Below are 15,769 nucleotides of genomic sequence, written 5' to 3'. Positions count from 1 at the left end.
CACTTACTTTCTTTGAGTACTACAGTATCTGCTGTTTTATGGCATCTTTTGATGAGGAGCAGCCATAATACATCTAGCTGAATCTGTATATCAATGGGCGTATTGATGTTTTTATTAATGTGTATATAAATGGAAACTGCAATATGCAGAATTATTGTCAGTAAATGAAAATACTCAAATAAGAGCATTTTGAGGACAGAAATATTAGGCTATTAGATTATCCTAATGGAACTAGTTGTTTTAAACCAAAAACGATTATTTCTATTACTACTGATATTTATAGAACTGGACTCAAATCACAGTTACGGAGATATAGCAGCTTGAGACAACTTGCCTAGTGAAATATACATAAAGTGTGTGTGACCAAAATAGTTAAAACCCGCAATATGCAGAATCATACAGTGATGGTATGTAAACTCGTCTTCTATCAATGTGAAAACTCTAATATGAAACAGATTTACGTAATCTCTATCACCGCTTGACACCAGAGCAAAAGCATCCCCAAAACGGAGGAATGCGCGTTGCCGAGGGAAAGTTTCGCATCAGCTTCTCTCGTGAGCGCGCTCGCGTGGGGAAACCGCACTGGATCTCCTTCCCTAGATTTACACGAGCCTCACTCACTGTCTTGATGACTTTCTGCTCGCTTCTCCTCTCCCTAAACTTCTGCGTTTAGTACATGCACTGACCCGAAAGTGTCGTTCATCATATATCAGCAGCGCCAGTAGTGAGAGCGCGCGAGTTCATTTGGTCTTAATCAGCTCTAAGAGAAAGGCTCGTGCACAAGAATAAGCATTTAAATACCTGTATAGTTCTCTATGCCATCAATGCAGGGATAAAAAGCAAAGGATCGATGTCAAAGAGCACGAGCTCGAGGTCTTGGGGTGTGTGACAGCTGGGCGGAGAGACTGAAGCTCCGGAGGCAGCACGCGCGCTGAGGCGGGCAGATGTGCTGCTGAATTGGCGCTCGGTGCTGTTTTTGTAACCGGGGGAGAGAGACCGAGGGGAGGGGGGAGTTCTAAAGGCTGCCCGAGTCGCCGGTTCCTTTGCAGCGTGAGAAATTTTGGAGGAAGGATGCAGCAGGACCGGAGAATTCCTCGGAAGCACGCGCACTGCCTCCTCTTGTGTGTGATGAGCGCGTTCTGGACGGCGCCGGGGGTGCGGGGGTCCCAACCGGAGATCCCCTTATCAGTGTGAGTAGAAGAGCATGCATGCAACAATATAAAGAACAGGCCAGAATAATTGCATTTTATCTATATGCATGTATATAGAAACCAAGAGAGGTCAAAACTATCCTGTGTAGGGCTTTAGTGGTGTTTTAAGGGTCAAGAAATGTCTATAATGCTTTTAGAATACATGTACTTTGTATTATACATGAATGCATGCAAAATATAGAGGAGCTATAATAAATCCATATGTAAATTTGTAGAGAGCCTGAGATTTGTAGTCTGAATTTAAGACTTAATTTTGAAGCCTTAATAATGACATTTAATCTATAATAATAAGAGCACATGAGAGAGGTTAAAACTATGCTTTGTGATGCTATTGTGAGGGTCTAGTGATCTCTAGAGTCCAAATATGAGGCTTTTATAAAACCGTATACACATTTTAAACATGACAAAATATTGGAAACCAACAAAATATTGGAAAGAAGCCCTAATACTTGCTGTTATATGTATGTACAAATATAAAAAATGTAAAGTGTGCAGAAATGTGCTTCATGTTATAACAGCAAAGTCAGCTGATTTTATTTTAACTGATTACCAACCTCGCTACATTATATTACACCAATGAAAGCCATTTCGGAGTCGGATCAGGTAGAAATACTACAGCTCCTTAAGATAGTGAAAATACAGTATGCGAAGCTTTTATGCCATAGAAACCTTTTTGACATACAGAAAATGAGAAACATAAGGGAGAACAATGTGAATTTAACAAATATGCTCCTGTATGGCCATATAGAATACATTATAATGATTACAAACAGTTCTTGCATTAACTTTTGTTAACTTTTATTTTTAATCTATCATTGCCAATACTGTAATTGTGGCATAATGTGTTGTAAGTGATTACATGGGTTCTTCTTCCCCCAACAGGGTGAAACTCTGGGCTTCAGCGTTTGGTGGTGAAATAAAATCAATAGCTTCAAAATACTCAGGATCTCAGCTCTTACAGAAGGTATTTCCCCCTCTCTCTCTCACACACACACATACACACTTGCATTGACACACACACCTCTTCTTGAAAATGAATACAGATGGCTTTGCCTTACAACATCCAGGTGTATAATCTGAGACGTGTGTGTGTGTGTGTGTGTGTGTGTGTGTGTGGAAGAGAGAGAGAGTTTTTGGATAAGGCTCATTACACTCAGTTTCTTTCCCCCCGATCTGTCTTTTGCATCTAAACACCTGTGTAGGACTAGTTGGACAAATAGAATAACTGAATAAATGTGTCTCTTTATAAATGAAAAAGGAGCATCAGATGATGTGCTAAAGACTTTAGCCACACGGTGGCAGCTGATATTATGAACTGTGCTTTTTGGTCACAGGGTTAAAAAATGTTTTTTTTTAATTCAAGCATTTGGAGACAAATGTATGTTTTAAAATTATTAAATAAATCATGATGTTCTTCAAAAAATATATAAAGTAGTAAAATCAAGGGAAATTAGACAGGCCAATAAAGCATACATTTGACGGCCCTTGTCTTATTTTTTAATTTATTATTTATCTATTTCCCCATTCATATCCATTCATAATGTGTAGGTGGTCTTTTTGGTGTGATTCAGTTCAGTTCAGTTCAATTTTATTTATATAGCACATTTAAAAACAATCATAATTGACCAAAGTGCTTCACAAGATCCAACAAAAAAGAAAAATCAAATTATTATACAGACAATATCACACAAAGTACAAACAAATAACCAACAAGTCATGATGGTTTATATTTACATAGAAACAATTCAATATTGATAACTATTTTAAAAGAGAGAAAAGGCTCAGACACGTTACAATATTAATATTTTATTATCAAAGTTCACATCTATGTGACTGCCGATATTTTGCGGATGAAGGTCTCCACCTGGTTTCTTTGTTCCAGTATACCGTGTTGTTTGAATGCACTATGCGGTGGCGTTGTATACTATGGAACACACTTCATTTCCTCTCGGATTCTACTGAAGGAAAAACAGTGATGGATGTTTTGAGATAACCCGTCTCTCTCTCTCTCTCTCTCTGAAGTATTAATAAGTCTCTCAGTGTTGGTGTGAGATAAGAGCCCAGCTCTCACCATCAGTGCACATATTATCGTCGTAATTACCTCCTCACAGAATGTGTGTACGTGACTCTTTAACTGAACTAGCCCGGGTCTGTTTATAAAACAGCAGAAATGAAATTGAAATTGAAACTGAGGCTTTGAGAATTACAGCTGAGAATGATGGGAGTTTTCATGTATGTTAGTGAGGTAGATCAGTCTGTCTTTGTGAAGGATACATGTGTCCACAAACACTGATTGTTTAACTAAAACTGAGATTCAGGGTCTGTCTTTAGCTATTGGGCCCTTACTTGCAGAAAAATCTATAGTGTAGTCAGAGCCATTACCGGTGTTGTATTTATCCACTGATCCGAGACCAATGTGGCTGATTTACCTTGTGTAATTGTTAACAGAATAATTCACCCAAAAATGAATATTCTGTCTTTGTTTACACACCTTCATGTTGTTCCAAAACATTTTTTTTCTGTTCAGTTCATAGTAACCAGGTCTGCCAAGCTCCAAAACGTACAGCATAAACTAGTCCATATGACCCATACGCTAAACTCCGAGTCTTCTAAAGTTGTACAGTAGCTTAGTGTGAGAAACAGACTCAAATATTAAGGGATACTCCAAAAATTAAAATCATTTACTTACCCTCCCAAACTGTATCACTGTCTTTCTTCTCTGGAACATAAAAATATATTTTGAAAAATGTCCCAAATGATACACTATGCACTTATACTACACTATGTCCTCTGATGGCCCCTCCCCCTTTGCAATGTAAAGAAAGCTGTGACAATTGAGTGCATTTTTTACATCAATGTGAACACACTACTCACACTATTCACAAAACTGCACTGAATAGTGCACAAGTACGTGAATTAGGACACACCTTTAGTTTTTGTTCATAGAATGGACTCAATGGAAGTCAATGGACTCAAGTGTTGTTCGATTACCAACGTTCTTCAAAATATCTTTTTTTGTGTTTTGCATAAGAAAATAAAGTCATACTGGTTTGGAACAACATGAGTTTGAATAAATGATGACAGAATATTCATGTTTGGGTTATTATTTACTGAAAAATCGAATTTCCCATTGTGCATATTCAAACTAGCACAACATATTCATTACAAAACACACAAAAACCAATGAAACTTCATGATAATGACCCCAAATATGGCATTGTCCATCAATATTTTTGATACATCAAGATATTTTTAATATCTGAAGGCGAATGCAAATTAAATTCAGTGGAGTGGACGATTATGAGATATCAACTTAAATGTCCATTCGTTATTTGCTATAAAAATTGTATGATTGATTATAGTGCATTAATCATAATGCCTACTTTTGTGGTGCTTTTTGTCCATTTAGGACAGATGTGGTCATTATGAAATAGAGATGCACCGATTTTCGTATTCGTATTTTATTTTGTTTTTATATATATCTTACTCTGTGCCTCTCTTATAATGTTGGCCTGTTGAGTGTTAAATTGATCCAATCCATGTTCAAAGAAAATAATTTGACGATGCAGCAATAAACTAGCTATAGTATATACTAATACATGCGTTTTGAACTTTGCTAATATAAAACTATATTTTAATGACAAAATTATGCAAATAATAAATATCGGTATCGGCCAATAGTTGTTTGTTAAAAATGTTGTATATCGGCCCAAAAAGATTTGGTGCATCCCTACTATGAACTGTATTCAAAAGAAATGAGGAAGATTGTTTATAATCTACAAAATACAACATTCCAACGTTTGGAATGACATAAGGGTGAGTAAAAAATGACAAATTTTTGCTTGAACTATCGCTTTAAGGTGAGAGTTAAGATGGAAATCTGTTCCCGATTCAGCCAAAAGCATCAATAATGAACATGTTCCTTCGTCCCACCCAGAATGATCTCAATCATCAGCCTAAACGCACGCGCACACACATTAACACATTGTAAAATGTCCCAGCCAGTTGTGTTCTCTCTTCATTGCCATTTCTGCGTATGTTTGCACTTTTTCCCATCATCCTGCTCAGTGGGCGTGACCGATGGGTGGAGCTCAGGGCCAATGAACTGCCTGTCTGAAGAGCTGGAAGCAGAAAGGGAGGGATGAGGCAGCAGGCCGGTTCATTAAGGAGGATCGTTAAGAGTGATCATTAAGCTTGTTATGCAAAATTACCTGATTTTTACACAAGGGGAGGGGGAGGGGAAGCCATACAAATGTCACCCTTTGTTGCTTTCAATCTCTGAAATTTCCACCTCGCCCCAACAAAATAACAGATTGTGCAAATACTTTACCATTAGGCATCTTTACACTGAATAATTTTGTAGCATCTTGAGAATATGAAGGCAAAAACCTGTTTTGTCCAGGAGCATCTGGTAGTTTGGGACACTCCCCAGGACTATTTCTCTACTGTGTTTTGAATCAGTGGGGTGATCATCACTATTGACGCAGCATTAATGGCTTTGATTATGGCTTTTTTTGGGGCTGGGGAGGGTGCCGGGACGGAGGGTGAGGGGTGGGGAGGCAGGACAGGCGTGAAATGAACTGTTCCGCCTCAATAACTCTCCATGGTCTCTCTCTTAAAGGGGTAATTTGCCGCGTGGTGCTACGATCTGTGTGTGTGGAGGGGGGTGTTGGTGTTAGAAACATGTTGGGGGTCTGATATGTGCCAGAGTGTGTGTTTTCATGCTATTTGTTGTCTTGTAAAAAAAAAAAAGCGAAATATTTTTTTATCACAAGACATTTTGTAAGTTACTAGGATTGTGGAACTAGTGATGTGTGTGTGGTCCTGGTAAATCCTACGTTATAGGGACAAAATGTCCCCACAAAGATGGCAATATCCAAAATCCTTGGCTTAGTGAGGACTTATAAATCAGTTTATAAATCAGAAAATAGCTTATAAATCATACTAAGTGATGTTTTTTGAAAATGTAAAAATGCAGAAAGTTTTCTGTGATGGGTAGAGTTAGTGTAAGCGGATAGAATATTCAGTTTGTACAGTAGAAAAATAATTTTGTTTATGGAATAAACCATGAACCATGTCCCCATAAACCATGGAAACCCCAACGTGTGTGTGTGTGTGTGTGTGTGTGTGTGTGTGTGTGTGTGTGTGTATCCTGTTGACTTTACAAATCTGAGACAGACATGCATGCAAATGTATGTCCTGTTTTTGGATTCACATTATGTTTAGTTTTTTTAGATTCAGTGAATTTTTTTTATGTGATTTCATGTGATTTATGTCCCGTTGTGCTTTAAAAAACGGAGAAAGACATGCATTCATATTTCTCTTGTACTGGAAACGGGAAAAAGGCTCTTTTTAAATTTGAAAGGAGTGTGTAAAACGTTGCTTTTAGATGTGCCAGAGTGTCCCGTCACATTTTTTTGTCCACACATTTTTTCATGAAATGCATTTCCATGTTTTACTTAACACTAAACGAAATGCTTTTTTTTTAAGTTTAAGGACTGTGTTTAACACTTATTGAGATTTGAGATGTGTTTTGATGCAATTTATATAATGTTGCCTTAAAAAACTGAAAGATAAAAGATAGAAGATTTTAATGTGTGTGTTGATTCCATTTATGTCTATTAGTCCTAAAAAAAAGTGTATGCATACTGTTAATCAGAAAGTCTGTGCGGCACACGTTTTGGGATTTGAGTGTGTGTTTTTTGTTTTTGTTTTTTTTTATTAAATCTGTCACATGAACTTATTTTAATCAGAAAGGCTTTTTTATTGTGGAGTGGTGTAAGCCTGCAGGCGTCGATGCCTGAGTGTGTTTGAATAGTCTAATATCACAACGGCCATTGAGTGCTGTTGCTTCAGGTGTCGCTTGTATTGCAGACTCAGCGTTGTCTGAAGTGTAGTTCATTATCCAGACTCGCCCAGGCTTGACAACTTATTATCTTTCTACTGAATTCTGACTCCATTTCAATTACCCTCCAACAATGCGTGGCCCTTTCGACAAGCCACGCCCACCCTCCCCAAAGCAGCCCACCCACAACGCTCTTCCTCCACCAATAATAGACACTGCAGCAGCAGTTCCACCAATTACAGGGACAAGATTGAGCTCGTTATCTGGAGAGGATTGGTCTTATCGGCCAATCAGAGAGGCCGCTGTCAGGGAGAGGCGCACGTCGACGTGCTTATCTGAAGACTTGTGGCACTAACTCAAATGGGAATGACAGCTGCATTAACAAAGAGACAATGCAAAGCGTAGGTCATGGAGACTTGTAAAGGCCTCTTCTTACTGTCCCCTGTCTCTCCATCACTGTCTCTCGTCATTTTTACCAAAAAAAAAAACGTCTCATCCATCCATCTTCCGCTGCCACACATATTTGCCTCCCTCCCTCAGATTTGCAAATGTAAATGCCCCTATGCTATCACAGAAAATTGTACTTGTCATGCTGGACATTGATCACTTAAACTAATGTTTTAGGGTATCACACTATCTGATAGTGTGATACCCTAAAGTTTCTGAGTTTTATGTCTGAATTTGCTTTTTAATATCTTAGGAGATTTTCTTTAGATGTTCATAAGAAAAGCAGAGACTTTCTTATAAGATTTCCATTGAGATTATTTGATAACTGAAATGTGAAACACACACATTGTGTTTTCATGTTTTATGAGAATTTTCCATAGACAAATTGATTTTTATACTGAACAACCTGTAAATTCTATAACCCTAAACCTACCCATCACAGCACATTTCCTGCATTTTTACATTTTCAAAAAACATCATTCTGTATGATTCATAAGCTGTTTTTCTCATGGGGACCAAAAAAATGTCCCCACAAGGTCAAAACTGGTAATACTATCATTGTGGGGACATTTGGTCACCACAACATAGGGTTTACCAGGATCACACACACACACACACACACACACACACACACACACACACACACACACACACACACACACAGCAAAGAAAGAATAAAGTGATCCACTGTATTAAAGTGTGCAAATATGAATGCAGTTAAATAAAAAAATATTTTATTTTATTCTATTTGCGATCTGATGTCCTTTTTTATTATAGCCTGTTAATTAAAGAGTTGAATAGCCTACATTTATTTTTGTATTAATAAATTGCTGTTAATACATGCAACATACTTTCACTATTACCAGACAAGCTGCATTCAAAATTGATATTTTAGGTATTTGATTTGATTTTGAAGAAAACAACATATGCTTTAGTTTTATTTAAAAGTTCTTTTAAAGCTGTATTGTTCAAATAATTTGTATTAACAAAATGTCATTCAGCCTTGACCACACTGACACCAAAAAAGTAGTAAAATGTCTGTCGTGTGTAGCCTATATTCATTGCGTAACATGACTCATTTATTTCTCTTTAGAAATACAAGGAACATGAGAAATCGGTGCGAATAGAAGAGATTGACGGCGCAAAAGTGGTGAAAAATGTGGCGCAGAATATGGAGGAAATATTTCGGAAAAAAGCTGAGGCCACACGAGTAAGTACAATTATGAGGAAGAGAATATCAAATGTTCTGCATGCGTCTTCCGTTTTCTTTTTTTAATAAACAGCCTTCAATAACATCGTCTATAGTTTTTCGTTGTTGTTAATAAAGATTGGAATTATTATTAGGCTATCTATTGCCTTTTTTAATTATTTTACGATTTGCGCATGAATTCTTATTGTTTCAGCATTTTCCATCAATCATTTATTGTCTTGGATGCAGCAGCCGCAACAGCTTTAATTATTGCTAACGTAAAGAAAGCATCTCGGTTGAAGCTTCTCCCTTCTATACAGAAGAACATATAGATTTTCCCGTTACAACCGGCTCTTGCCGTTATTCTTCAGAGGCACACACACGGTCCAGGCTTTAATTGCCTGTGTGTGTGGAGGAGATAGGCTTATCTAACTCCTGCAGATACACACAGTCACTTTATGATGCAATGGAGTCGGTTTGCCATGAAAGGTAAAACCCATGAAATACACCTCATGCAATTGTAGCAACTGCATCCCGATTTTATAAAATGCACGCGCGTATTTAGGCTAGGCCTACGGAATAAATTTACACGTTCGCCGGATTTGAAGGGAGTTTGATACAATTTATACCACAAAAAAATCCAAGTGTATTGCAGCACATTTTATTCTATTGGAAAATAATTCTACTAATAGCCCACAAATGAAAAAAAATATTTAAATGTTTATCCAGAGTGATTTTAGTGATTTTTCTACTGATAATGTTCGTGTTTATCCATCTTAAATTATTTTAAAACGGTTTTTGTTAGGCTATTTAGGCATACTTGTTATATGTTAAATCTATAATAAAATGACAAATGATTAGGGCCTACTACTCACGCGAACGCGACTTTTGTTCACGAGCAAGCATATAAGTGAGATGAAATCCGCGCGCTGACAAACTTATTTGACTGAAATAGCCTATTGTTTGAAAGCTGTAAAAAGTTCCAACTTAACCTCTGTTGGGGTGGTTAAAGAAGGAACTAGGTGAGTCAGAGCAATAAACTGTCTTTCAGAGCTGTCTTAAAGGAATTTGTAGGCTAATAGGTAGGCCATTTTTCGGCGTGTAATCTTTTGAGGTTAAGGCCTAACGTAAACAGTTAAGGCCTAACTAACCGTCAAATAGACTTTGTAAACAAAATGTTAAAACATTTTTTAGGATAGGCCTGTCTGTGATGTAAATCTCGGCTTACGTTATAAATGCCAATTTGTCATGTTTGTTAACTTACCGTAATAATCGTTTGTAGGCCTATATTTGCTGTGGTTACCTCCTCAGGTAAACGCGCTATTCAGTTCTCTAGCGCCACCTGTTCGGCAACAGGTGAAAATTCGCGCTCTATCTAACTGTTTTTTGCCCTCTCTATCTCGTGATTTAGCTTTTGTGGTTAATGAGACGTTTAAAACACGATTGAAAAGTAGGCTACTTGTGTGTAGCCCCCTCCAGCCTTATGTTTTGACTGCCATAATTCGCACCCTGTTTGTAGGCCGATCTAAACCATATTTAGAACACGTTATTTTATTATGTTTTTTTTTTTTTTTTCAGGGACACATTACATAGCCTCATAGTATTATATTTTACAGAGCAGCTTGGTTTGTAGCATGTATTTATAAAATTGGCACAAAGCCCTTTTTTTTTTTTTTTTTGGTTCTGTTGCTATAATTTCCACCAAATGCGACAAGTATTAATTATTTTTCCTAAAGCGCTTTGTGGATTGGAAGCAATTATACCTCCATGCAACAAAAAAAAAATGACGACAAAACATAAATTGTCCTTTGTGCACACACACACACACACACACACACGTGTGCCGCAAGGGAACAAGTCACCATGTGAAATACAACCTGTTTGCAAGCTGCAGGTAAACTAAACGTTATATTACTGCTTTAAAGAGGTCACCTTATACAATTAATTTCATAAATAAATCATTATGACTGTCAAGTTTTACATCTGTGAATGTTCCTCAGGGTCAGTTAGTTATTGAAAGTCAACCCCCACCCCCCTCCATATGAAGTACATTAAGAAAAGTACATTAACTTATAATCTGATAAGCATTATAAAATGTAATACATTTGTTAATGATGTTATGAAATTATAAAATGAAGTTATAAAATGCCTTCTACATGTAGCTAGAGGCTATTTTCACAAATGTCTGCATCTTTTAACAGTATGTTGCTCATCAAGAACAACTCTGTGTATTTTGCCATCAATCATCTCTTCTAAGTTTCTGCTGTTGTCTGTGTCATGTCACTCACGTGTAGAGGCTTGTAGAAGCGGCAGAGGAAGCTCATCTTCAGCATGAGGAGAACCCTGACCTACAGGTGAGAGAGTTTGTACACTTGTATGTTTTTGCTGTATTACATAAGATTTCAGAACCATGGACAGTTCTTAAAAAACCCAATCACTCTAATGCTCTTATAAATTTTGTTTAAACACAAAAATTACATGCATATTAATTTTTAAAATGCTTGTATTTTCATGAATATTTCATATATTCTATTGTGTTCTTTAGAATATAATCTTAAGGGATATTTTAATAAAGCCCCTGCTCTCCTTGCCATAATCTTGTAGCCCTGCTTTATGCAAATATTCTGTACATGACCTCCAGCTTAGTTCTTGAAGTGAATTATATTTATATATATATTTATGTGCCGGAAAGCCCTCCCCTCGCTTCGGCCTCCGCACTCCGACTAAGATAAATGACTCCACGTTGGCTGCGCTATTCAGGGACAAATGGAAAATTCACTGAAGCAAAATACGTTTAAAATAATGGTATCCCCCCTCAGTAATGAATTCATGCACTCACTCTCTTGTACGTAGAAATACATTTCCAGTAATTCATAAACTGTGTCTTTTTTTTTATTCACACAACTAATTGTAGTTAAAGAGTCGGTTTTGTACCCTCTATATTTCTGTATGTTGTTTTTTATAACAAAAACCTTTTGGCTGAATTGAAGGATGTTTATTTTAGAGATACACACTCTTTATTCTAACACTTTAATCCATTTTATACTCTCATTAACAAATTTTAATTTGTGTTTTTTGTGTATATAACAATGTAAATTGATCAGTAATTGTAAGAATAATCTATTAAAAGAATACATTTTTGTGATTTTTTTTGTGAAGACAAGAAAATAAATCTAATTATAAAAATAATAATGCAAAAAAAAAAATATTTTTATATATATATATATATATATTATTTGTTCAATCAATTAGTAATTGCAAGTATGGTTTATTAATTTTTAATAAATTTTTAAGAGATTTACTACAGGAATAAGCATAAAAATAAAAAAGAGTAATGCACTGCATAAAAAATGCATAAAAATAAAAAATGCATCAAATGAAAATAATGTTATGTTATTTAAGCGTTGTAATCAAATTATTTTAGTGCCTCAGTGTGAGTATATAAAAACTCAGCTTTCAATAAATGGTCTGGCCGAGAGTGAATGTCTATAAAGGTCTGGATGAAACAGTTCTGACCGTGACTCTTTGAATGAGAAGTTCTCATTCACTGGGACCCACTGGGACCGGGACTCGTTGGGGTGTGCAAGCACCTGCTCCTGCTGTTTGTTGATAACCCTCAAAAGCTTGTCGCAGTGCTGTCAGAAACGCTGAGTGTGGAGCGTTTCTCCTCTGCCTCGCTACGCTCCTCTCGACTCCGCTCCCCCTCCACCCCTCCAGGGGTGTATCACCGGAGCGCCCAGCCGTGGTATGAGCTGTCATTGCTGAGCTCTGAAGTGATGCCCCCCCCCAACAGGAACTAAAGCCAAGTGCACACACACATACACAAACCGCTTAATAGTAAACACAAAGGTGTTATCAAGTACACTCACCTAACAGATAGATAGCCTCTTTTCACAGAATGACCTCTGGTCCAGTAAAGTGAGAGGTAGTTTAATCACGCATGCCCTCTGGACACAAACTAAATGTTCTTTGCCCGATATCCTTTATAGTTCGTCTGGGACGCAAGCATGAAATGTTGTATCTATAGAGTGTGTGTGTGCGCATGCAGTTCGTAAACTAACATTTATGCCCCCGGTTTTACAGACAAGGCTTAAGCCTAGTCCCAGACTAAAATGCATGTTTGAGCTGTCTTAACTGAAAGCAACTCGCACTGACATATCTTAATATATGTCTCTTTTTTTCCTAGGCACGTTTATAAAAGCTATTTAAATGCCCTAATTGAACTAAGGCCTAATCCTGGCTTAGTCTAAGCCCTGTCTGTGAAACCGGGCCTTAATGGTTTAGAGTAAATGGTTAAGCATACCTGACTGTTTTCATGTAGGAAAGAGAAATCAGCAATGTTTAATGTCTCCATTAAACAGAGACTTTTGCTGAACATTCTGTAGTTTTTTTGTCTGAGTGAAAGACCCTGATAATCTCACATGTAAACTCACACTCCTCTAGAGTTTCAGATCTCAATAGTGTCTCAAACTGTGCTCAGATTTGATGAAGTCTGCATCCAAAAACTCCAAAATTATTATTAACTTTTTTGGAAAAACATCTGAGCCAAAGTTGACACTTAAATTAAACATAACTGCGTACTTTGTTAAGTGGTGATCAATCTTATAGGTTGTTTAAACTTTTTTTTTTGACATACTATCGTTCAAAGGTTTGGGGAAGGAAGTATTTTATGCTTACCATTTATTTGACCTAAAATGCAGTAAAAACAGCAATATTTTGAAACATTTTAACTAAAATTAAAATTAAAATAAAAATTTTAACTAATTGTTTCGTGTTTTAATATATTTTAAAATGTAATTTATTACTGTGATGACAAAGCTGAATTTTACTCCAGTCTTTAGTCACATGATCCTTCAGAAATCATCCTAATATGCTGATTTGGTGCTCAAGAAATATTTCTCATTATTATCAATGTTGAAAAAAAAAAATTTCAGTATACTTTGATGAATAGAAAGTTCAAGAGAACAGCATTTATTTGATATAGAAATCTTTGGTAACATTATAAATGTTTTTCCTGTCATTTTTTTATCAGTTTATTGTGTCCTTGATGAATGAAAGTTCTTCTACATTTTTTTTACTTCAAACTTTTGAACGTTCAAGTGCTGTTACACCATAGAATGAATATCGCAGTATTATCAACTAAAATAAAATGTTTACTTTTTCATTCACATTTTCTTTTTTCAAGCCTGACACTTTTATATAGATTTGTTTTGCTCGTTTTTCTTCCTGCAGTACGAGTATTTCAACGCAGTGCTGATAAACGAGGTGGATGAAGATGGGAACAGCGTGGAGCTGGGAGGAGAGTTCCTCCTGGAACCCAACGATCATTTTAGTAACCTATCTGTCAACCTCAGCCTTAGCGTGGTGCAGGTGCCAACCAACATGTACAATAAAGGTAACGCAACCTGTTTTTAACCTGGGCATACAGGATATGGGTTATGATTCAACCAACATGACACACTGATTGGTTGATGGCAGTACAAGAACAGCACAGTCCTAAAACTGTTTACTATCCTGTGCAGCAGGATAGGAAAATGTCATTCCATTTTATTCTTTTAAGACTTATTAAAACTTGAAAACATCTGCTATAATGTAATGAAATATTGTTGATTTATACTGTATGTTGCTTGCAAAAAATGTGTTTTGTGCAACAAAATGCTGCAGTTCAGCCATCTACCAGCAGGAGCAAAGTGCTTAAAAGTACTCTATGTAACTTTTTTGTCTTACACTGATTCACTATATTAAGCCTATTATAAGTGTTTATATTTTGATGGTTTTCACAGGAAATCATGTCTCGTCATATCCATAAATAGAGAAAAGTTGCTCTGGCTACTTTGATGCGTTTATGGTGTGCATGGGACTGTTAGTTGTCACAATGAGCAAGAAAGGTTTACTTTGAGCAAACTAAGTCTCAAAATCACCCGTTTTAATAAAATGCAACAGAGTCTGCTGGCAAAAACAGAACCCAACAGAGCTCGTAATAAAATGATGGCTTGGCTTTTCGATGATGGTGAGAACTGAGACATTTTAAATGTTGTAAAAGCGACGCAGAGATGGTGTTTTTATCACTGAACAGGTGAGAAAGGTATTTTATTGAACAGATAAATCACCATATGTAGCTCTCTAACAGAGTTTATTGTAAAGCATTATCATGAAGTGAAGGGTTGTTGATTATGATTGTTGTGCTGGAATTTATTTTCAAGGAACTACCGTATCTATTAATGATCCTTTCCGTATCTATTAATGATCCTTTCCGTATCTATTAATGATCCTAGTAGAGAATATTTTATGAGCAGTAGTTCATCCACACAGTCACGCTGAGCCGAAACAATGTTCTTCTGCAAAATACATGAAGTTTTGTTTTTTAACTGCTAGAGGGTCAAAAGTTTCATAGTGTGCCTTTAAATTTGCGATGTAATGGATGTAGTGGCAGATATTTTCCTCCTTATTTTGACATACATGCAAGTGAAACAGATTAACAGAAATTAACTTCTATCCACCACTTTTTGATTGAGTCAACTTCAGTCAATTGTAAGAAAATGGCAAGGTTAAGCAAGCTAAATGATTAGAGAAGTCCGTCTTACGTAAACAATTTTTGGATTAAAAATTATGAGGTCAAAACTAATAAAAAATAAATAAACATATGCATTTATGAACGATAGTACGATACATATAGAAACTAGATACTAGTCAAAAGTTTGGTATCGATAAATGTTTTTATGTTTTTGAAAGAAGTCTTTTCTGCTCATCAAGGCTGCATTTATTTGATGAAAAATACAGTAAAAACAGTAATATTGTGAAATGGTATTACAATGTAAAATACCTGTTTTCTATTTGAATAGATTTTAAATGTAATTTACTTCTGTGATGCAAAGCTGAATTTTCAGCATCATTACTCCGAGTCTTCAGTGTCACTTGATCAGAAATATGCTGTTTTGCTGCTTAGTTATTATGAATTATTATTGGTGGTCAATAGTGTTTTTTACTATTATCAATGCTGAAAACAGTTTTACTGTTACTTTAAAATTCGAATAATATTTTACAATATTACTGTTTTTACTAGATTTTTGATCAAAT

At 36.2% G+C, this 15,769-nt stretch overlaps 1 protein-coding gene across 1 annotated transcript in view; it reads left to right on the top strand.

Annotated features, from left to right (window-relative positions):
* Nucleotides 1–7,189: 7,189 nt before the first annotated feature.
* The window catches only part of cacna2d3 (calcium channel, voltage dependent, alpha2/delta subunit 3), a gene marked incomplete at its 5' end in the record, with an annotated part of 38,687 nt that continues 30,107 nt past the window's right edge, over nt 7,190–15,769 (top strand). The window contains 4 exons of the mRNA XM_081357694.1: nt 7,190–7,360; nt 8,597–8,713; nt 10,987–11,046; nt 13,925–14,087. Of these exons, the coding sequence (XP_081213820.1) occupies nt 7,190–7,360; nt 8,597–8,713; nt 10,987–11,046; nt 13,925–14,087 (511 nt within the window). The remainder of the gene's footprint in view (nt 7,361–8,596; nt 8,714–10,986; nt 11,047–13,924; nt 14,088–15,769) is intronic.

The sequence above is a fragment of the Scardinius erythrophthalmus genome, assembly GCF_964197995.2.
Source record: "Scardinius erythrophthalmus genome assembly, chromosome: 25".
NCBI lineage: Eukaryota > Metazoa > Chordata > Actinopteri > Cypriniformes > Leuciscidae > Scardinius > Scardinius erythrophthalmus.
The sequence above is the reverse complement of the archived record's forward strand: the minus strand, read 5'-3'. Positions and strand labels throughout refer to the sequence as shown.